This window comes from Scylla paramamosain, chromosome 1 (assembly GCF_035594125.1).
Source record: "Scylla paramamosain isolate STU-SP2022 chromosome 1, ASM3559412v1, whole genome shotgun sequence".
Classification (NCBI taxonomy): Eukaryota; Metazoa; Arthropoda; class Malacostraca; order Decapoda; family Portunidae; genus Scylla; species Scylla paramamosain.
Window position 1 is genome coordinate 36,321,883 of NC_087151.1, and position 23,310 is coordinate 36,345,192.

General features: G+C 39.8%; 3 protein-coding genes across 9 annotated transcripts in view; 2 read left to right on the forward strand and 1 right to left on the reverse strand.

The window, feature by feature from the left end:
* Positions 1-1,133: 1,133 nt before the first annotated feature.
* On the forward strand, positions 1,134-17,680 carry LOC135104866 (uncharacterized). Of its 4 annotated transcripts, XM_064012596.1 has the most exons (8): positions 1,134-1,467; positions 2,852-3,748; positions 4,856-4,975; positions 8,547-9,627; positions 11,046-11,167; positions 11,700-11,929; positions 12,954-13,580; positions 14,578-17,680. In XM_064012596.1, exons 2-4 carry the CDS (start codon positions 2,996-2,998, stop codon positions 9,159-9,161), a joined length of 1,488 nt encoding a protein of 495 aa, XP_063868666.1. In that variant the 5' UTR covers positions 1,134-1,467; positions 2,852-2,995; the 3' UTR covers positions 9,162-9,627; positions 11,046-11,167; positions 11,700-11,929; positions 12,954-13,580; positions 14,578-17,680. The 4 variants fall into 4 exon arrangements, with proteins under 4 accessions (XP_063868666.1, XP_063868658.1, XP_063868640.1 ...); XM_064012588.1 differs by lacking the exon at positions 14,578-17,680 and having other exon boundaries at positions 12,954-13,810; XM_064012570.1 differs by lacking the exon at positions 14,578-17,680 and having other exon boundaries at positions 1,135-1,789; positions 12,954-13,810.
* The window catches only part of LOC135105516 (LIM/homeobox protein Lhx3-like), a 119,054-nt gene continuing 112,257 nt past the window's right edge, over positions 16,514-23,310 (reverse strand). Inside the window, exons 10-11 of the mRNA XM_064013731.1 lie at positions 22,083-22,136; positions 16,514-18,329 (exon numbers count right to left, since the gene is read on the reverse strand). Of these exons, the coding sequence (XP_063869801.1) occupies positions 18,148-18,329; positions 22,083-22,136 (236 nt within the window). The 3' untranslated portion in view covers positions 16,514-18,147. The remainder of the gene's footprint in view (positions 18,330-22,082; positions 22,137-23,310) is intronic.
* Positions 20,405-23,310, forward strand: part of LOC135104840 (zinc finger protein 436-like) — a 198,125-nt gene continuing 195,219 nt past the window's right edge. For all 4 annotated transcript variants that reach the window (XM_064012522.1, XM_064012512.1, XM_064012539.1 and 1 more), the window contains exon 1: positions 20,405-20,943. The gene's annotated coding sequence lies outside the window, so the exon portion shown is untranslated. The remainder of the gene's footprint in view (positions 20,944-23,310) is intronic.

Here is a 23,310-nt window from a genome sequence, read left to right on the forward strand (position 1 = left end):
TTCATTAGCTCTCAGGTGATTTGTTTTACTGATCATACCCATCACTGTAGGGTCGAGGAAAGGCAGTTCTCTCTCTGACATTAAATTAATTGATGAGGTAGGCATGACCGTTAGAACTGAGAACGAATTCTCGGTCTCAATTTCTTATAAAATAACATTATACACTGATATTAAACACTTTCAACATATTACAGTATTCATTAACAATACATACAATCAACTTGGCACTATGACAATAAGTTTTTACTACAAAATTAAAGTATTTACCTCGGACACCTCCCTGCCCATCTTTGAGCGCGAATTGGTCGTGAGTGAGGCTTGCTGACGACCAGAGGGTTAACTAAACTATACTAACAAGTGAGCATCGGCTTTCGTGCTTCACATAGCAATGAGTACTGATACTTACACATTACACGTCTTCATGCAAATAGAAAACTATTGAACATTTCACTTATGATTACTGAGGAATAATGACGTGAGACACATACGCTTTATGTATAGTAACATCAGTGACGTTACCATGCAAGCTTGTCACATGATAATTAACAATGTCGTGCCCAGCATCTTAAAAAAAAGTACAAATTCTTTGCCTAAAGAGTATGATATATTGTGCAATATATATATATATATATATATATATATATATATATATATATATATATATATATATATATATATATATATATATATATATATATATATATATATATATATATAGATAGATAGATAGATAGATAGATAGATAGATAGATAGATAGATATTGATATACAAACATAACTTTATTTTTCAGTGATAGGTACAAATGTCTTCATAAGTTCAAATATTTTTCTCTCAGTAGGTAAGTATTTTGTAAGGCCTTACAAGGTCAGCTGGGTGGGCATCTCAGCCTGCTGACTGTCCCTTTAGTGTACTATTTTTTTTTTAAGTCAATAAACCATTTGAATTTGAATTTGAATTTGACAATAAATCTACCAATGAATCGGTTTGAGATCCAATAATGCAAAAAAATAAATAAATAGAATAAATATCAAACGCATCTACAAAACAACCTTAAAACTAGCCAAAGAACAGTAAAGCAAATATAGAAAAAAAATGGAAAATAAAAATGAGCCTGAAACATTAAAAAAAAAAAGAAAAAAGAAAAAAGAAACGTATGAGACCCCGTTAGAAAAACAAGAAACATTGTCAACATACACATTGGACCCAGACCGAGATCTAGACTGTTTGTAATTCTTGCGCTGCGATCGGCATAGACGTGCCTCTCCCACTCCCTGTTTTCAGTAGTTGTTTCGGATCTTGCAAGACCTTCACCATACCTGTGACGACTGCAATAGTGGTGCTCCTCCGTGAAGTGCCACCGGTCAAGGACAGTGGCTAACCGACTACTCCCGCCACCTACACCCCCAAGGGCATGGACTGCTGCTCAGTTGTCTACAAGAGGACCCGCTCTCCATCACCGTCTACCGGTGAGGTCTTGCCTCCGCTGGCTAAGACCAGCAAACAAAGCACGTATTCATCTTATGCCTCTGTAGCGGCTTGCCACCCCTTCACCCCATGCTGGGGCTGCGTCCCCTTCCCGCTGTCGCCCCCACTTGCCCACTTGCCGACACCTTGTCCTCTTAAGATACCAGGAGGGCTACCGGTGCTTTATTCACCCGGACAAGGTGGTTAAGGGCCTCTATGCCTCCATTTTTAAAAGAAAATCGCCGAGAAAACCTTAACTGTCAGTGGTGGGGGGAAGGGGCATTAAATTCGAGGTAGCCAACCTCAACAACCGAGCTCAGCCCCGTAAGTCAGTGACCAAGTTGGGGGAGTGGTCTGGGAAGTGCTGGGGGTAAAGTTGCAGTTTAACACAATACACCTTATCTTATTTTTCTCTTCTATCCCGAACAAGTTTGGGAACCGATACCTAAATTTGCAGTTTCAACCAATATTCCCATCTTCTTTATCTCTTTCACTAAAGCCAAAATGCATATGGACCTGGTGAGAATGCATGATAATGATAATGCTTTGGAATACCTTTATTTATGTAACAGGCTAGAGTCTTTCATAAATGAAGGTACAGTTAAGTGCATTTTTTTTTTTTTCTCCATTTGAAGATCTGATATGTTTTGAATCATCAGAATTAACAATTTTCACTTGTAATGGAATAGTTATTTGGGTGGTCAGGGCACAGTAGGCTTTAAGATTATTTCAATGATATTCTCTCTGATTAACTGTGTATATGTTCCAGTATACTCTGTACCAACTTACTGTTAGATGAATATTAGCTGGGGCTGAAGTGACCTGATGCTCACATTAGGAGGTTAGTTAGGTTGCTTTTGGTTGTATTAAGAACTCTTGTGGACTCAAGGAAACAGTCTCACTTTAGAAAGTTCTGTTTGTTTTACTTTTCTACAAATGTTCACAGTTAGGGGGAAGCAGTCACATATCCCATGACATAACTCTCTGTGCATGCACAGTCAGTGCATCCTGTCATCATGGTCAGCCAGTCAGTGAAAGTACTGGCCTTATAGCCTCATATTCAGTGATGCTAATTGTATCAGCATAGCATTACAGCTACTATGCTCTTGTTTGCTGAAGATGGCAGGTTTGTGAAGCTATGTTATGCTCAAAAAGAGAAAAAAGCATCACCTACTTTAGTATATCTTGCATCATTCATTTCAAGAACTTTTAAGAGCATAAAATTTTTTGTGTTTGACAGCTTTCTTTTAGATTAATATTTAGGATAGCCTTGAATACTTTATGTTCTGGATGAACTTTGTATCTAGTAGCCACATGACTGAAACATTTGCTGTATTGGTAGATTTTGTACCTTACTTCTGTCTAACTAATATTTCCATATTTCAGTGTTGATGATGAAGCTATCATGATATGCTTAGAGCTGACACAAGGTAGTGTGTTCCGTGGATGTACTGAAACTCTACAGCATGATGGATTCACCTTGCTGGAGCAGGGGCATGGTGAAGAGTACTACTAGAGGTGTGAGTGTTGATGATGGACTCTCAGGGACAATTCAGTGTGTCACACCTTTTTGGCTCAACAGTGGATATAGCCCACTACAGCACATTGCAGCATCCTCTACATGGTTATGGTGGAACCATTGCCACAGTCAATGGGCCCCAGGGGACTGGCCCTGTGTCTTCAGCTGCCACCATCACTCTGGGTTATTCAATCTCTCACCCTCCTCAGTGTGCTGCAGCCCCACCCTACAGTGTGGCTCTTACAACTCAAATGTCAGCACATCCACAGATTCAGTACTATTATGAGGGTGCTGAGCCCCTCGGTCCCTATCCCGAGGTGAGATACAACACCAGTGCAGGCCTGAGTCTCCAACCTGCTATTCCTGTTCCACCTGAAGCACAACCTCAGGGGAATCATAGTAAAAAGAAGAAGACACCAGGGACAGAGGGGACCAGCACCAAACTGAGCCGCAAGCATTGCAGGAACCGTGGTGAAGCTTATGTAAGTGCCTCCGGTAAGTTTGTGCCAGCCAAAAAGTATGAGGAGCATGACTGTCAGTGCCGCAACAAATGTTTGACCAGGTTGGGGACAGTGACTGACCGGGAGGCTGTGTTCAGGCGATTCTGGGATATTGGTGACTTTGGGAAACAGAATGCTCATCTAGCCCAAAGTGTTGTGATGGTACCTAGTGGAGGAGGCAGCAACGATAAGAGACGAGTTGACACTTCTCTGGATGAGAGGCTGCTCAGGACTGTGAGGAGGTTCTACTATGTGAAGTTGCAGGTATGTGTGAATATTAACATGTTTACTTACTTGTAATATAGTGTATATCTTAAGTTACACCCTTGTGGTCCTATCTCTATATCCTTGTTATCCAGTCATTCCTTCAGTTGATGTGAACTTGCTGCTATCACTTCATTTATTTTGTTCTAGTGTAGATTGCTATATTTCTTGTTTGCATGTAAATGTGAACCTGTGTGTGTGTCTGTGTGTGTGTGTGTGTGTGTGTGTGTGTGTGTGTGTGTGTGTGTGTGTGTGTGTGTGTGTGTGTGTGTGTGTGTATATATATATATATATATATATATATATATATATATATATATATATATATATATATATATATATATATATATATATATATATATATATATATATATATATATATATATATGCTTTGTTTTGGTTATCCTTTTTTTATGTGGTATACACTTGGTATATATTTAGATATAAGGAATATGTATATGTTAAAATATACCTATATTGTGTTTACACTAAAGTATCAAGCATTTATTTACTCATATTTGCTATTTCATAGAAGCATCATAATTTCTTTTCCTGTTACAGTGTAGTCATTTGAAAGAAATTGGTAAATGATTTGTATGCATTTACACCCTTCTAGAGCTTTGTGAGAGAGAGAGAGAGAGAGAGAGAGAGAGAGAGAGAGAGAGAGAGAGAGAGAGAGAGAGAGAGAGAGAGAGAGAGAGAGAGAGAGAGAATAGGAAAAAAAGTACAAATAGACTTAGCTCCAGTGTGTTCCCTCAAGGAATTAGTGCCTCTAGGGGGTGACTATGACATAGGGGTCCCAATGTACACGTGTGCCTTCACATCATGCACACAGTTTTCTTCTTGTATTGAAATTCCTCTATTCTTTCTGTTCTAAATATTCTTATATGTAATTTTCCTTCTCAGTATGTCTGTCCAATACCCTGGACCTAGTCTTAGTCTTCTAGGAGGAATTTAAAACACTTAAATTATATTATGAAAATTTGAGAACTAAATGCTTATTCTAGTAAACTGATATGTGTGTAACTTCATGGCATACAGTGTATCCTTTAAATTGTCTAAGCAGGAATCTTGGTACTTTGTTGCTACATACTGTGCTGTCCTCAGGAAGGCCAGAATCAGGTGCGGGTCTGCAAGAGTCAGTTCCTGAGGCTGCATGGAGTGTCTAATGGGCGGCTGGACCGAGTGCTGCAGGCCCTTCACTGTGAGCAACCACACGCCCTTCAGGTCAGTCTGGCCATCATCTCTCTTTTACTCCTTTGTCCAGTCTTGTATGTGAGTGTCTATTTTACCTCATTCCATATTAGTATGAGTAGAATTTATATATATACCGAGATACCAAATCACAATTTGTTAAGTGTATTTCATTTTTTGAAATATTGGGAACTTGTTCTAGTGTGCTGTGCCTGGGCTCTTGGGGTATAGTACAATGGGCCATAAAACTTTCCCTTTGTGCTGGAGGCCCATGGAGCTAAGAGTGTGAATGATGTATATGTGAATGTGTGATGCTTTGTCTGGGCCACCCCACATAGGATTGCTGGCCAGGTACGATACTCGATATGAATTAGTCTTCCCTGGGTGTGGCCAGCCAAGTATTTTTTAGTATACATTTTGTTTCAGCCTGAAGTGGTACCTAAAATCACGCTAATGCATTATGGTATCTACACAGAGTAGCGTATTGGTAGAAGCTTCTAAGCTCGACAAGCAAAGCCCAGTCAGCTGTTGTCTTGTCAGTGTGTTTAGCAGTCAACTTGGATATAGAGGAGGATCAAGAAGGTTCCTCTCAGACCAGTGGTACATATTTCTCTTTCTGTTTTCTTTGACAGTAAAAGTAGATTCACTGCTACACAGTACCTCTAGCCACTTCTCAACACCCCACACATGATATTTTTTCTTTTGGAAAAGCAACCCTATTTATCTGCCTACTGGTCAGAAGGGGCTTCTTCATGGGTCTGGTGGGCCTCAGGTCCATAATACACTTGTTAATGGCTCTCACAGAACATTTACCAAAAATGTATGGGTTGCTTTCTTTTACTTTCCTTGCTGTCACACATAGGTTAGGTTCTAATTCACGCTTTATAATAATTTTGAAGTGAGTATCTGTCTTCTTGGCCTTGTCAGGCCTCTTTTTGCAAGTAGGAATTTGGTGGCCCCTTCCTGGTGAAACTTGGCAACCCAGCACTCTACACTCCTTGGACACACACTGATCTGTTCAGAGACTACCTTTGTTTGCAGACTGGATTCCTTTAGGACAATGATCTGTGCACTTAGATCATTTTTCTAGCTCATATCGACAGCATAAATGGCTCAAAGAGGCTGGCATTGCATTCCAAGAGGGAGCACAAGCTTGACAGAACATGGAAGAGAACACTTGCAAGACAACAGCTGATTTTGCTTTGCTTGGCAGGCTCAAAAGGTCCTACCACTGTGTAGGTGGGATAATGCATTGGTTCAATTTTAGGTTCTTAAGGGTGAAACAAAACTATACTGAGTTGGTTGGCCATGCCCAGGGAAAACTGATTTTTGTGTATTCAAATAAATGATGTACAAATAATCATCAGCTTCAATGTTGCAAAATGAGGATTTTGCAGGAAATGTTGAGAATTTTGCTCAGTATATTAGTTTAGAAAAAGAAAGGCAACAAAATCTGTATGTTTAACTACATATGTGATTATATAATATATAATATATAATATATAATCACATATTATGTGATATGCAGAAAAAAAAAACTGAATATCTGAAAGCACAGCAACAAACTGCTTCAGTGTCCTTGGACAGAAGTGCATGTCATGATAAGTAGTGAAATATGGGTGTATAAATATGGTAATGAAACAAAATAGCTGCCATTGCAATATTGTCACTGACCAAAGAAGAACTTGAATCACTCAGGTCAGAAAGAAACTGATTGTCTTTTTTGTCTTATCAGCTCCTTTCCTCTGACTCTCTCTCATCACTGCAATGTCACATCTTGCATCTCTTGCTATCTTCTACTGCTATTTTCACTCTGTCTCTTTTTTATGTAAGAGGGTCACTGTTTATGGAAACAAAACTGAAAAAAAAAATCCCACTTAGGCACCAGTCCTAAAAGAGATGTCAAGAGAATCATTGAAAATTGAAGGATAATTGCCTTGAAACCTCTCTCTTGAAAAAGTTCAAGTCATAGGAAGGAGGAAAAACAGAAGCAGGCAGGGAGTTCCAGAGTTTACCAAAGAAAGGGATGAATGATTGAAATTACTGGTTAACTCTTGCATTAGAGAGGTGGACAATAGGGATGAGAGAAAGAAGAAAGTCTTTTGGAGCGAGGCTGCTGAAAGGGAGGCATGCAGTTAGCAAGATCAGAAGAGCAGTGAGCATGAAAATAACAATAGAAGACAGCAAGAGATGCAACAATGAGAAAGAGGCTGAAGACAGTCAGTTAGAGGAGAGGAGTTGATGAGACAAAAAAGCTTTTGATTCCACCCTGTTTAGAATAGCAGTATGAATAGAACATCCCCATACATGTGAAGCATACTCCATACATGGGCAGATTAGACCCCTGTACAGAGTTAGCAGCTGGTGGATGAGAAAAACTGGCAGAGATGACTTCATAGAAACTATTTTAGCTAGAGATGAGATGTGAAGTTTCTGGTTTAGATTGTAAGTAAAGGACAGACTGAGGATATTCAGTGTAGAAGAGGGGGGACATTTGAGTCATTGAAGAAGAGGGGATAGTTTGGAAGCTTGTGTTGAGTTGATAGATGGAGGAATTGAGTTTTGAGACATTGAACAATACTAAGTTTGCTCTCCCTCAATCAGAAATTTTGGAGAGATCAGAAATCAGGCATTTTGTGGCTTCCCTGTGTGAATTGTTTACTTCCTGAAGGACTGGATGTCCAGCGAAAGATGCAGAAAAGTGCAGCATAGGAGTGGAGTCCTGATCCTGCTAATGCAAGACTAGTTAATTCTTACATGAAAAAAAAAATAAATAAATAAAAAAAATAAATGGACATTCAATGAAAAATTTACTTGGAGGTTTTGCTGTATTTAGAGAGGCAGTATAAAGGTTGAGATCTAAAGTGTGAACAAAAAAAAAAATCTTAACTACAGACTCCTTAATGTTTCACTCCTCACCTGCCACTGTTTTTTGGTGAGGCAGGGATGTTGTCAGACTCTGGATTTGATTCTGTTGAACACTCTCTCTCTCTCTCTCTCTCTCTCTCTCTCTCTCTCTCTCTCTCTCTCTCTCTCTCTCTCTCTCTCTCTCTCTCTCTCTCTCTCTCTCTCTCTCTCTCTCTCTCTCTCTCTCTCTCTCTCTCTCTCTCTCTCTCTCTCTCTCTCTCTCTCTCTCTCTCTCTCTCTCTCTCTCTCTCTCTCTCTCTCTCTCTCTCTCTCTCTCAAATAAAAAGTTTCTGATTTCATCAATAGAAAATATTAAAAAATTTGCCACAAGTCCACTGCACCACTGAAGAAATGGAATACAGTAGAGGGAGTACTTGGAAGCACCACAGGGAAATCTTATTAATCCTTAATTAAAACAATATTTAAAAAAAGATGTTTTTAAGTTATGGTTTCTTTTTGGATAGGTCTCATAAAATGTGAATTGCAAAACTGTGATAGGGTGTGTGACACTGTATGACACTTACTTTTCCTTCATGTTTTTCCTGTTCCTCAGTACTCCTTGTTCAGTATGAAAGTCATGATGATAATGATAATTATGAGCATGCATTAGAATATGATTCCCTAGATTGGTCTATTGTTATAAATTGATTATTTCATGCCTATGGAAGCATTCTGCTCATGTAACCTTGATCCTCAGGATCGACGGGGGCAGCATGCTCCAAGTAACAAAACTGCCCAGGAAGACCTGGAGCTTGTGGCACAGCACATCCTAAAGTTGCAGCAACAGAAGGCAGGAACCTCAGGTGAGACTGTAACTCAAGAAGTTACAGAGAAGGAGATATCAGTAAAGAAGATGCATGAACTGTACCAGCAGTGGTGTGAGGAGCAGGGCAGGACACCTGTCAGTCTATGGGTGTACCGCCAGGTTAAATCCAGGCTTACCCCACAGCAAGAAGAAGGAAATCCTAAAGCTGGTAGAATGAAAAACTCCCTTCCTGCCAAGAACTTGCTGATGCCTCAACCTTCCAGGAATGAGGATGGTACCTTTGGGTATCAAGAGATTCAGGAGGCTGTGTTGGGACCAGGAGACACCACTGCCATTATGTATAAACATGCCAGTGTCAGTACCACACTTTCTCAACCTGCTGCTGCTTCCACTTCTATCACCAGAATCATCAGCAGTACCACCTCTTCTAAACCCTGCCTCCACCAGCACCACAAACAGTGCCACTATCACTACCTCTGTCATTACTTGTTCTGTCATCACTGGTGTCAACTTCACTCCTACTGCCATCACCGTCACTGCTGCTAACTTCATTCCGATTACCATCACTGTCACTGCTGCTACCACCACCACCACCACCAGCACTCCTGCTGTCACCCCCACCACTCCTATCACCACTGTCACAACTGTGGAACCACTCCAACAGAGGAGGAGGAGAAAACAAAGGCAGGGTATCTTGGGAAGTTCTACCATGAGCCGGGAACAGAGAAAAGCCTGCAGGAACAGAGGGGAAGCATACATCACCTCAACAGGCAAGCTCCGTGGCAGGAAAGTGTACCAGGATGAGCCGTGTGAGTGCAGACACAGATGCATCCCAGCCTTGGGCACTCCTGAGACACGCCGGCAGGTATTTGACAGTTTCTGGGGTCTGGCCAGCTTCACACGGCAGAACGCATACATCTCTCGCATGGTGACTCTTGCACCTCTCAACCAGCGACGGACCAGTACCACCCTGTCCCGTACCTACTCAAGAGTTTACAGTGTGCTACTTGAGGTGAGTGTGTGTTTGTGTGTGTGTGTGTGTGTATGTATTTTTGTTTATATATATATATATATATATATATATATATATATATATATATATATATATATATATATATATATATATATATATATATATAATATATATATATATATATATATATATATATATATATATATATATATATATATATATATATATATATATATATAAGTCTCCCACCACATTTTCCCATTTCCATCACATGACTTTCCTTGCATTAGATTCCATTTTCCATATTTTATTCCTTTCATGCATTTAATTTAGGTTACTCTGCCTGCTTTTGCAATCCTTTTGGCTCTTATCTATCTATCTTAGTAATTTTTGCATCTTCTGCAGAGATGTCTTTGCAGCCTCTCATTCCTTTAGGCATATTAATTACATAAACCTAACATAAAACTTATCCTTATGGTGTGTGTGTGTGTGTGTGTGTGTGTGTGTGTGTGTGTGTGTGTGTAGAGAGGGAGTAGATTTCTTTGTTCACTTTTTTCTTCTCTTCCTACATTTGCATGATTTCTATTGGACATTTTAGCTCTTCCTTAGTTTATGTTTTTATTCTTTTTGTTTTCATGGATTTCTTCTTTCTATTGCATTCTTTCAGCATTTTCCAACTGACTTCTCTTCTCACTACATTGCTCATTCATAACTTCTGTGAATTTATCCTTCCTTTGTTATCTGTTTCTGATTCATTTGGCAAGCACCTTTCTTCCCTGCTAATTTTCTTTTATCTTTAGTCTACATTTCTCTTTCAGTCTCTGTAGTTCATCAATCTTCATTTTACCTTCCCTGTTATCTTGTGCTGTGTTATGTTGTCAGTTTTATTCCTTTCTCTCATCCTTCTTTCCAGAGTTGTTTTCTCACCTTTCACCACAGCCTCCTTTGCCTCAAAATTTTGTATGTATTAATTTAGTACTTACTATTATGCCATACTGCAGTCACCTCTGTCTCTGTATTCCTTACTATCATGAGTAGTCTCTCTCTCTCTCTCTCTCTCTCCTCTCTCTCTCTCTCTCTCTCTCTCTCTCTCTCTCTCTCTCTCTCTCTCTCTCTCTCTCTCTCTCTCTCTCTCTCTCTCTCCTCTCTCTCTCTCTCTCTCTCTCTCCTCTCTCTCTCTCTCTCTCTCTCTCTCTCCTCTCTCTCTCTCTCTCCTCTCTCTCTCTCTCTCTCTCTCTCTCTCTCTCTCTCTCTCTGTACAGTATCATTCCCTAGAACTATTTAAGTCTTGCTCCAGAATTTTTCATTAATTAGTTAATTAATTTTTTTTATATGTTGGCTCTGACTTTGCCACTTTCAGCCAGTCACAATTTATTCCTCATATTATGATGGAAACAGTGATGTGCACACTCTGAAGTAACATGACAAGCAGTGTTGATTGTCAGTGATTGTTGCAGGATGGAAATGAGGTGGTTCAGGTATGCAAGCTAGCTTTCCTCCGTCTGCATGGTGTTTCCAATGGCCGGGTGGACCGTGTGTGTTACAGGCTGTGGCCTGCCAGTCTCCTTTTGCTCTTAAGGTAAGTAGGCTAACAACAAAGAAATTAAGTCAAGAAATCCAACTTGGCCACCTTTAATCCTTTAAGACAGCATACCATATTCTTAGGATTTCTTACTATCATTATCTTTTTTCACAGTTCTCCCTCTAAAAAAGCAGTCTTTGTATTCTTTAAACAATTATCTCTTCTTCCAATCTTTCTACCTGACCAAACCAATTTACCCCTTTTAGGTTAGTTATCTCTAGCAATGTTGTGTACTGGTTTCTACACCAGACATCTTTTTCTGCCTTCAGAGTTCCTCACTCTGTAAAACCATACCTGTATTGTTAAGAGCCATACCTCACAGCTATGCAAAATAGTTGAGACACCAGTTGTCTTGTTTTTTTTTTTTATGTAAATAGGTTCCTCTTGCCCCAAACTCCACTTACCCCTCTGAAAAATCTTTGATAGTAATGATAAGGATGAGATACCAGGGAGTCCATTGTTGCAGTGCTGTTAGTATGACAAGTTTGTTAAGTGACATGCACTACTATCACTCTGCCTTGCATCACAGGACCGCCGGGGCTGTCACTCTCCCATAAACAAGACCCAAGAAGAAGATGTGAGTTATGCCTTGAGCCACATGAGTACCTTCTCTTTGGATGATTCTGGTCAGTCTGATAGATGCAGCTTGCCACAGAACCTCAATGTGGGAAAGATGTACAGTCTGTACCGAGACCAGTGTGCCTTGGAGGGTAGGAAGCCAGTGGGGAGCTTTGTCTACAGGAAAATCCTGAAAGAAAGGTAAGGAACTGTTACTTAGAAGTTTACTCTTTCGCTGGACCTTGCTTTACTTTATCCCTAAGTGTAAGACTAAAGTTGAGAATGGCTGCAAACTAGATTATTCTACACTTTTCCAGGTGAATGAAATGACATTCTGTCATTATAGCATATATGTGAGAGTTTATAGTATGTAAGAAAATCTGATCAGGCCTGCAGCTAAAACTTTTTGTCTTACTTTATTTTCATGTGTTTGCTTTGATTTTAGCTAGAATTTTAGATTGCCTCTGGTAGCACTGTAGATGCCAATTTACACCATGGTTCAGGGAGCATATCGTAAGGTTGCCAGTGCTAACTTAGCTATGTGGAGATAGTCACTATGCTTACATCATTGGGTGATTTGTAGTGCTGGGCACAGGTCTGTTAATCTGCTGCTAACTGGTAATTAGTGTAGTATTTGCTAATTAACATTTTTTGCTAACTTAGTGGACCAAGCAGCTTCCACTAAATGTAATTCTGTTTTTTCTAATTTCCACTAATATGATTCATACATGTTTTTTTCCTCCTTGTTGTGTGTGTGTCTCCAAGTCAGATAGACTATAAGACAAAGTGGATGTGTAATTTTATATGTTCATTTATTTATTTGTTACTGTTGAGTATACCCCCTTCATTTTCTGATCTTGGCATGCTGTATTTTTTTGGAAACTTCTAAGTCTATGCCACAACATAATAAGATTTTAGTTTCATGTCTGCTCTTAAGAGTTGTAGAGCCAAAATATCAAACTAAATGTACATAAATTCATACAAAAAAAATTAGTGGATAGTTGTTAACATTAGCTTCTGCTAATTTCTTTAGCAGGTTAGCATAAGTAAAGCTAACTTTTTAATTAACAGATTACTGGTTAGCAAAAGTAACCTTTCAGTTAGTGGTGCCCACCTTTTGTGATATATTACTGTATACCTCTGAAATTGCATTCCTGGGGAATAAGCTGTTGATCAAGTTGATATACTAATGAAGTATTACTTTCTGCTCTTTGTCTCTGCTCAGATTCAACTGCCACATCAAAATGTCTTCCAATAAAACTCCAGAGAAGGACCTGAGCTTCCCAGGGAGGGAGAGGACAAATCTTCACTGACCACATTTGCATGAAGGTCAGTTGTGCATAAAAATGTAAGATAATAAATTGGAAAGACAAGCTTTGTAGCCAAAAATTGCCCAACACTATTTGAAATCCTCACCTGGAAACATAAGCTTTGCAATAAGAATTGAGATTAAGTGCTAGAAAATAAGAATTTGGAGAATTTTAGTGATAATTAATGAGCTGTTAATATTGATGTCCATAAAATAGGCCACTAACATTGATACTGATACCAATACACCAGTTCATCTTTATGAGAAATATCTTCTTTTACCATAAAGTACACTGATGTTGAACAAAAGATATTAGCAGTCTTCACGTGCAGCTTTGTTCGAGAAATTTTGATAAGTGTGACATCATAAAGAGTTGTAACTTGTAATTTTTGTCTTAGTTGTGAGAGTAGCTGATGGGAGTCCTTTGGAGGCTGGTGTAAGGAGTTTACATGAGAACTATGACAAGAAGTACAGCTAGGAGTTGGTGAAACTGTGGTGATCCAGAATTCCATTCCAAGCAAAGCTCTAGCAGCTGCACTTCTTGTAAGTTTGCTGCAGGGATAAAAGAAGGCTACAAGTTTTTGTTTGCTCATGATTTTTGCTCAAATTTAGTGTTGTCAAAGGAATTTTGCAGTGATGTCATAAGCACATTATTATATTATGTGAAACTGATGCTTTGAATCTTGTTATCCATATGTTTAAGATGTGCCAGTTAATTTTATGGCAAGTTTTTATTGTGAATTTATGAGATAAGTATAAAACTCAGCATATTACTTGCATTTCAATTACCTTCATCACATATGTATTTACCAGAAATGTTGTGAGAAAATTTTGTGTTTGAAAAAGACAGAGTGAAAAAGTGATTATGGGTTTAAAGAAATCATGTGCCTTAGATAAATGTTTGTAAAGTAAAGGATGAATGAAGAAGTCAGACCAAGGGGCTGGTTTGCAAAATTAATTTGGGATGAATATTGGGTTGTGCTAAGTGTGATGGTCTCAGTCACCATGAAGGATGTAAGACTCAACACCCATACCATTAAATTCACCCAGCAGAGTTGTAGATCATATTATGAAGCTTTTAGAATTTTTTTTTCAGTCCACAGTTGTGAAGTTATTATAGAGCCTTGCCATGGAAAATAGTGAGGCATTATCCAGAATGAGCAGGACACAGTATGGGCAACTGTATAGGCAGTACATATGGAAAATGGACTGGCTAATGTGTTCTGAAATGCTCAGAAACATTACTCCAATCTGTACCATAACATCCTCCATTAGAAATATATGATGAAATGTTGCTAGTTCATATTTTAATGATAAAAAACACAAGGTTAGAAAAAGATTCAGTACATAAACTCATTTATTATACATTTTCATTACTTCAGCTGGTCAATATTTTTGTTTGGGCTCAGACCAGCCAAAATTTGAGGTGAAGGTACAGCAAACATTCAGGATAACATCATGATAGAGCAAATTAGTACAGATACAAATTATAAGACTGTATTGACCTATTATAGGATGAACTTGGCTGTCTCCCTTCCAGGCAACTCCCTGACCCAGCCTCACTCTGACATCAAAATGAAAATTTCCAGAAGTTGGGCAGCAGCACCATCGCTACCACTAAATGCCATTTGACCAGCAATGAACTCCAGCAGTAATTTTTGGTGAGGAAGACAACACTGCACTGTGAGCTGAGGGTCTGAGGTGGCTGGCATTAGGGCACTGGGTGTGGCACAGAGATGCCCACAACACAGCACAGGGTTGCTGCTGCTGCCACAGTCCACCACAGCCTGCTGACAGTGGTGGCAGTTTTGCAGAGGATGGATTATTACTGTCATGTGCCAGATCAGATTTGCAAGTCTTATCAGTGTTTAGTGTTTGCTGTTTCATTCTACAGTGTTTGGAATTCACTTTTTGGCAGGCTGGGAGGACAAGAGATGGGCTCCAGGAAAGGATCAACATGGATGTGGCTGCTAATATGGATGATGACTAGTGTCTGAAGTTTGGAATTTAAAATTGACAATTTTTTCAAGATTATTGAAAGTTATAAAGTTTATGCTGTTGCTGTTTTGAAATGACTTTGATTCAAATTAGTACTTTAAACCATGAACAATTATGAAAGTAATGCCATATAGTACTTCACATCAGAAAATACTCTAACTTATGTTTCATTAAATTTAATGTTACTGAAATACTGTACATTTATAACAAGGGAAAATGGACTTTCCTTCTTGTTTAAATGACAGAGGATCTTGTACTCAGTCTCCACTGAGCCAGCAAGTCCAGCTCCTGTCAGTTGGCCGGAGGTGGGGAGGGCCAGGGAGTGAGGCCAAACCTCCACAACACAGAGTGACACATGGGCCTACACCACTGACACACACAGTTCCCAGTGATAGTCAAATGTGAGACTTATGCATAAATGACACAGATAACATCATGCTACACTGATTGCTTGTCACTCTGAGAACCTCCTGTCTGGTGCTAATGTTCAGAATGTGGACTATTAGCAACAGACAAACTGTACATGTACATACAAATACATGCTTGGATGCACATACATGCACCCTCATGCATGTATATGCATGTATGCACAAACATACATACCCACTTACATACACACATGGTCTAGAAATATATGTACAAACTGATATTCATAATAAGCAAGTAAGAGGGAGATTGTACTGTCATATTTAAACAATCTGAGGAACTGTGATAGAAGTATCAAGACTACCTCTTTACCTACAACTTGAGAAATTAAAGCAAATGTGATATGACATGATGTGATATGATGTGATGAAGTGCATGGACTGAATAATAATCTCTCTCTCTCTCTCTCTCTCTCTCTCTCTCTCTCTCTCTCTCTCTCTCTCTCTCTCTCTCTCTCTCTCTCTCTCTCTCTCTCTCTCTCTCTCTCTCTCTCTCAGTCACATCAGGTACTCACATAGGTCATTACTTTGCCCATCTGCAGGAATGTATTATATGCAGAGTCATTAGCTTGGGTCCAGTGATTTTGCCATCTGAAGACACAAACATGGTAACACTATCTCTGGGTGATGCTCTCACCTGATGACTGACCTATATATTCTCATCTTTTAAAACATATTATAAACTGGCTTTATATTTCTACTAAGACCTTGACATGTATTTGTAAGGTAATTTCCTATATGTATAATCCATTATCTGGTAAATGAAAAAAAAAAATTTGTTAGGAATACAAAATCAGTTTGCCTCAAGTTTTCAACAAAGCTGGAATACATAAATTAGTCAGTGGGCAAAAGACAGAGTGAAAGTGTTAGCATGTTCATACATCTTCAGGTGGCAAAATTACTGGAACAGAATCACTGACACTGAGTATATGGTGTGTAGTGGATGACTGAAGGTACATAGGTGAGGTTGAGGAATATGGTCACTGGTGGCAGCTGACAGGACTCCTCATGAATAGTTTATAGAGGAAGACCATTATTTATGAGAGAGAGAGAGAGAGAGAGAGAGAGAGAGAGAGAGAGAGAGAGAGAGAGAGAGAGAGAGAGAGAGAGAGAGAGAGAGAGAGAGAGAGAGAGAGAGAGAGAGAGAGAGATTACTGTACTATTTTGTATATTGCATGAGGCTGCTGGTATCTGAACAGGATAGCAGCACTAAACCTGCATCTGAGGGGTGCTAGGAGTGGTTGATGTGTATGTAATGTAATGAGTAATTGATGGCTGTGTGATGAGTAACAAAATGTTTCACTCAAGGAATTACTGTGTAGTAGAAAGTCAGAGGTGAAAGGTTGATCAATCTCAACATCAAAATCATACATAGGTTTTGCTAATCATAATGATTCTTTGGTTTTACTACAAAACAGTAGAACAGGGAATGATCATACTGAGTTTGTGACACACACACACACACACACACACACACACACACACACACACACACACACACACACACACACACACACACACACACACATACACACACACACACACATGCACACACACACACACTGCATCTTCACTATATACAAATCTATTTAATAAATGTGGCAGAATTCCTGTACTCTTCCAGAAAGAGGCAACTCACTTCATATATATACATTAAAACTTTTGGTGAGAGGACAGACACGAGTTCAGTCTATATAAAATCTCTCCCCCATAACACCTGGTATAGTTTTGACCCATGCAAGTCCCTTCAGTTTGTGAACTTTGGGGGCTTTCCAGTACTTCATTTATTTACTTTTCTGTGACTGGGATCTTGCAAATGAGTGAAGGTGTCATACAGGGCCATTAGGCTTAGCTCATGATACATATATATACACTCCCCAGCTCAGCATGAGGCTTGAGGACTTTGATTCTTTCTCTTTTGTTAACGCTCCTCATCCACTCTCCACTGCAGGTCAGGTGCTCATTGTTGTAGTGACTGGCATGCTGGCCTCACTCCTGCCACATTCCATCTTACCTGTCCATCACCATCAACAAGTTTCAGCTCCCTCTTATATTTTAAAAGAAAAGTATTACATAAACCCCTTTACAGAAAACTTGTCATCTCCCACAAGGAGTATTATCCACCACAGAACAATCATATTTGTCTCATATGCTTCAATTTTATGAATGACTTTGTTCATGTGGCATATCTACAATAGATAATGCACAGTGTTTTGACTAGATTTATAAATTCTTTGGCTTCCAGTCTTTGGACCCTGTTGGTGCATGCATGTGTGGCAGACAGTTCTGGAGGTGACAGGGAGGTGAAATGGGCTGCAGTGAGGGGGAGCAGCTGGTTTTGCTAGCACTCATGCAGAAGCTATTTTTGGAGGGAGGAAAAAACAAGTAACCAGCTGCAACAGTGGCTAACAGATAGAAGATAGGAGTGTTGTAAGAAAAGGATAGGGACTGAAGCTCTTAAAGCAGTGGGCTGGGCGAGTTGCTGGATGGAGGTAGAGCCACAGGGAACAAGGTTTAGCCTCTTGTCCTGCTGTCGATGGAGGGCAAAAGATGTAAACTTTGGTTGTCAGGGTGGCAGGCAGGAGCCTCTAGCACTGTGGATGGTGAGTGCTGTTTTCTGGGTGGCCATAGTTGGTGGTGGGAGGGACCAGCCAGCAGTGGGGGTAACATTTAGTGGGTAGGACTGGCTAGTACTGAGGATGGTGGTCCTGCTGCATGTCACCCAGCCAGGAGTCCGGGGAGGGAGGAAACTCAGGGTAGCTGGGGTTGGAGCCATTAGAGCTGAGATCACTGGCAGGCCCGCCCGTCAGTGCACTCACGCCACCACTTGCTGCTGCTGCTGCAGAAGCTGCTGCTGCAGCTGCCGCTGCTAGGGAAGCAAACAATAAAATGCTATCAAGAATCAACATTCACCATGGAAATTGCAAAAACTTATAATAGTTTAATTTATTGCCATTCTTTACTGCATCACTTTTAAGGGAGGTTTGATACTTAACATACTATACTTATTGTATTTCATTCCATTAACATCATAAGTAAAAAATATAAATTATTCAGTCAAATCCCATTTAACGAGTAAGGTTTGGTTATGGTAAGTGTTAGCTAGGCAATTCAATTAATAGCCGATAAGGAGAGTATGTGTGCCATATTGGATATAGTGTGTGACAGTTAGGAGACTATGTGGCATTTAGGATGCTGTGTGGCATTTTGGATGCTGTATGTGCTAGTGAAGCGACTGTAGGCCAAAGTAGGTTGTTATTTATTTATTTATTTATTATTATTTTTTTTTTTGTAATTTATTTATTTTCTTACTTCTTTGCTCTTGTAAAAGTAATGAAGTTTATACCAATTAAAAGTAGGATATTGGAAATCCAATAACAGTTACTATAATGTGAACCAGCAAAAGCTTTAGTTTGTCATCCATGTTGTTGGTAAACAGTCACCCAAGGTTGTTTACATCTTGAAAGAACCCTTGGCACTCATTGGTTCCAGACACAGTTGACTGATAAACGTTTTTTTTTTTTTTCCCTTATGTATTTGTTTATTTATTATTTTTTTTTATTTTTCATTATTTTTTTATTATTATTTATGTTTATTTTTTATTTTTTTTATTTTACAGCCATGGCTAATGCTGGATGGTCAGAAAGGCGCTGAGCTTTCTTGTGATTGGTATTTCTACCGTTAAAAGCAGTAGATTCAGACAGTGGCTGAGGAGAATATATATATATATATATATATATATATATATATATATATATATATATATATATATATATATATATATATATATATATATATATATATATATATATATATATATATAAGGAAACGGTTGAAGGAGGAAGATCGAGGTGGGATAGGCACTGAGATAGAGGTGGACTCGTAGCAGCCTTGGAAAGAATGGGAGTATCAGAAAATGCAATGGACAGAAATAACTGGAGAATTTTCTTAGCTTTGACACCATAACTGCGACAAGTGATGGTGCCCCAAGACAAGTAGTAGTTGAACTTGGTATAAGAGCAGATGCAATCACTTCTTATTGGACTGGATGAATGTTCTACCCTTTACATCAGATCATAGTTCTTCGTGGTCAAGGAAGCAACCTTTATAGCTTCACCTTTACCAACATCTTACCTAAGACTGATAGAATTTAGAAAGAAAACAAGGTCGAGTGGAAGTTTTAACTCAAATGTTCGTCTCCAGATCATATTCTGAATCACTGCGCACACTCCGACTACCTAGTAAGAGTCTAATTGAAGTTACACAGGTTTTTAAAGGTGTCTTCATGGTTCTAGTGACATTAACAATATTTCTTCATTAATAACGTGGTAAACATCCTTGAGAACTCACCTAATCATCTCTGTGATCTTTGAAAACGATCGTAGTAAGAGAGTGAAGCGTCTCAGAATATGGGCCCCTTATTATGTAACGTCACCGAGGTTTTGAGAATTTAAAACGGCAGTACAATACAGAGTAGTACATTGTCAGTAAAGAGTGCAGGTTTATTACCGAATAAAGGAACAGCTAAACGAATTAACAATAGGTGCCACCCACACAGAAGAAAAAACCAGCTGCAGCGATGGCAAACTAGCAAATTTTCTGCAGAATGAATCGAATGTGAATGTAAATCTGGCGGTGAAATATCTGAAATTCGCAACTAACGAATTTCCAAAGCAGTCTAATGGGAAAATTTATGAGCTTCACTTAAAATCTAGCAGAACTTTCATGTCATTCTTGCGGATTATAAAATGTGTTTAGTTGGCATTACTGTCCATCTGGTTGCGGTTTGACTACTTGACACCAATGGCACTGACAACTTGACACCAGCTTAGAACACGAGTCCTTGGATTTTTAGAAGCCGTGTCCACACTATCGGGCAGTGTACGACGGGCAAACACTGTTACCATATACCTGTTCCAATACACAAGCTGGGAAGGGTGTGAGTGGCAGGCATGGAGGTGACGTCAGAAGCGAGGAAACGACGGGTAAACATGAACGAGCTGCTGCCCGTGAGTGCACTTGAGCGAAACACTAGAAACTGTCTCGTCTGGAAGGTGATGCGAAGCACCACCTATCAGATGTTTCCTCGGATTTATGTAGTTATCGGTATCACATTTGACGTGTTCTTTGTATACTGTCACCATGTACGGCCGTCCTTTTATTAGTGCAAATGAACCACTTACTGTCTATTGAACAACCTTAACTGCCCGACCGAACTACCTTGAGCGGTGTGGAATAGATACTACAGGCAGACGCTACCCGGTGAAGGCAGACGTATTACCTGATCTGGTAACACTGCTTCGGAAGCGATAGAAACCCATTTAGCAACGAGTGCCCGTCGTGCACAGACCGACTGTGTGGACACGCCAGAGTGCGCAGGAGCCCCATGGAGTGAGGTGAAGCGAGTGAGTGGATGTGGTGACGTGATAGTGGTGAAACAATTCGACACACCGAGGTGGAGACGGACAACAAGCAGTCAGCTGGTAAGTTATGACTACATATTATTGTTTGACTGGGATAAGCATTTGGTATAAGTCGTATTGTAAATGAGCACTGGAATAATACTGAAATAACGCTAGAGTTTTCATGTAAGAACTAGATTGGGATAGGTTTGGTTTAGATTGATTCAGATCATGGTATTATTAAGATTGTACTCGCGGCTGTATTTCTTATCGTTTTCGGCTCCTACCCGTTACAATCTTAGGGACCTGGTGGGAAAGCAGGGTGTTTGGGTGTGGAAAGCTAAAATGCGGCCAAACACCGCCTCTTACCACCAAAAAACAAGTAGAGAGCTACCACCGCTGCAGTTTTGTAATGGCCGCCATGTTGTTGATCGGAAAAAATCTCCAGAAGTCTGAAGTCCCCCTTAGGGACACGTCTAACCTAGCATTACCTAACCTAACGTAAGCAAAAATTTCTAACTTAAAATAAAATACCGAAAAGTAGAATGTTATATTCAGCTTTTGTAAAATTTCATCTTGGTGTCCCTATCCCTCTAACCTAGCTGGGGAGGCTGCGCCGCCCTGGCCCCCTCCAGGGATACTAATATAACCTAACCTTGCTGGGAGACCGCGCCTTCCTCGACCCCCCCCCCCTCAGGGATACTAATCTTAACTAACCTAACCTATCCTACAGGGTAGGGTCTAAGTAATCTTTTGGGGAAGTGCCCGTGTCAATTTTGAAAACTATGATCTCCCACGGAAACTCAGAGACAGTTTCTTAGAATATAGTAAGGTATGGAAAAATCACATTCCCAGTGTTGTAGAGTATGATGGTGTAAATCTAAAATAATTCCTATCTTATCGAGAAATAGTCAGTGTCTGGAAATTAGTTGGTTAAGGTTATTTCCCTAATCCGCTGGTATGGCCGCTGGTATTCGTAGGACTGATTGGCAAATGTATATGGTCTTGATAGATGGTCACCTGACACAGAGATGAGGTATGTAGATGAGTAACCCCAGCCTACACCTCAGATGGTTGTTAGTGTGTTGGTGCGCTAACGAGTGTTACGGATAACGAGCGGTAATACTGAGAGATGAAGGACACTGGCTGGGGGTTGTATGGGGGTGGTGAGTGCACGTGACTCTGGCTGGGGGATGCGTGGGGGTAGTGAGTGCACGTACCATGAAGGATCACCAGGCCAGGCAGTCCCCTTGAGTCTTCGCACTGGCGATTGACTGGAAGCAAATAATATTATGTAGTGCGGAGACGCCTGCTGCTGTTTTGCGAATATTTCATTTATTTATTTGATTTGATTTTTCCCCTCCATGGTACGTTGAGTGAATAGTTTATATTTTTATTTATTCATTTATTTTCTATAGGTTTTTGGGTTTGCTGTGTAGTGTGCCATGATCATTTAATAACAGCGGCGTTAGGATATTGAGGTAAATGAGGGAATATGGTGTGATACTTGACGGTAAGTTAGCCAGTCCTGTTGTCAATATTGCGGGCCGCGCTGAGATTCACAATTTAGACTGCCAACATACGTTCCGACATCAGCACGTTAGGATACTAGAATGAATGAGTAAATATGATGTAATGCTGAGGGTAAGTGGGTTTGTTAGCTACTTTCGTTCAGTTAGTATTGCAGGTTGTCTCATTTTGGACTGCCATTATGCTTTCCAGTGGTATATCTGTTCACCAGCACTTCGACTTTTTCCCGCGTGATCACTTAATTGATAAAATTCATGTGCAAACTTTACGTTCTAGAGCTGTCAATTTAAAGCAGCATTTTGAACGCTGAAAGGATTATAAGTATGTTGACGGACGAGAGAGAGAGAGAGAGAGAGAGAGAGAGAGAGAGAGAGAGAGAGAGAGAGAGAGAGAGAGAGAGAGAGTGCTTATTTCTTTAGGATATTGAGTTATTTAAGAGACTATAGTACAAAACATTAGCGTCTAAAAACCAGTTAAGATATGGGAAAAAACAAAGTCTAACAATGAAAGAGTTCGTGGAAGAAGGAAGCTAATGTTAAACAAGACTCGGCAAATACAAGCGTCACTACTACTTAACTAACGAGCTGTCCACACTGATCACTAAAATGAATGATTATTATTGCACGTCACAGTTCGCTCGTCTGCCTACCGGACACGAGTAATAACATTTCGATTATATGCTGATAGTTAGGTTGTTCAGATTGTCAGCCAGATTGTCCTACCGGAAACCGTTGCCGTGTGAGTGAAGGGTGGCATTGATGGCGGACTCTGAGCGGACACTGGTGAGGTCGACCATGTTGCTCGTTGCGTTGTTAATCTGGCTTGACTAAATGTTGATGTAATTGCATACCCAAAGCAACGGAGTGTGTGTTGTTCTGTCCATCTTCAGAATGCAAGAGTTAACTAATATATTAATTC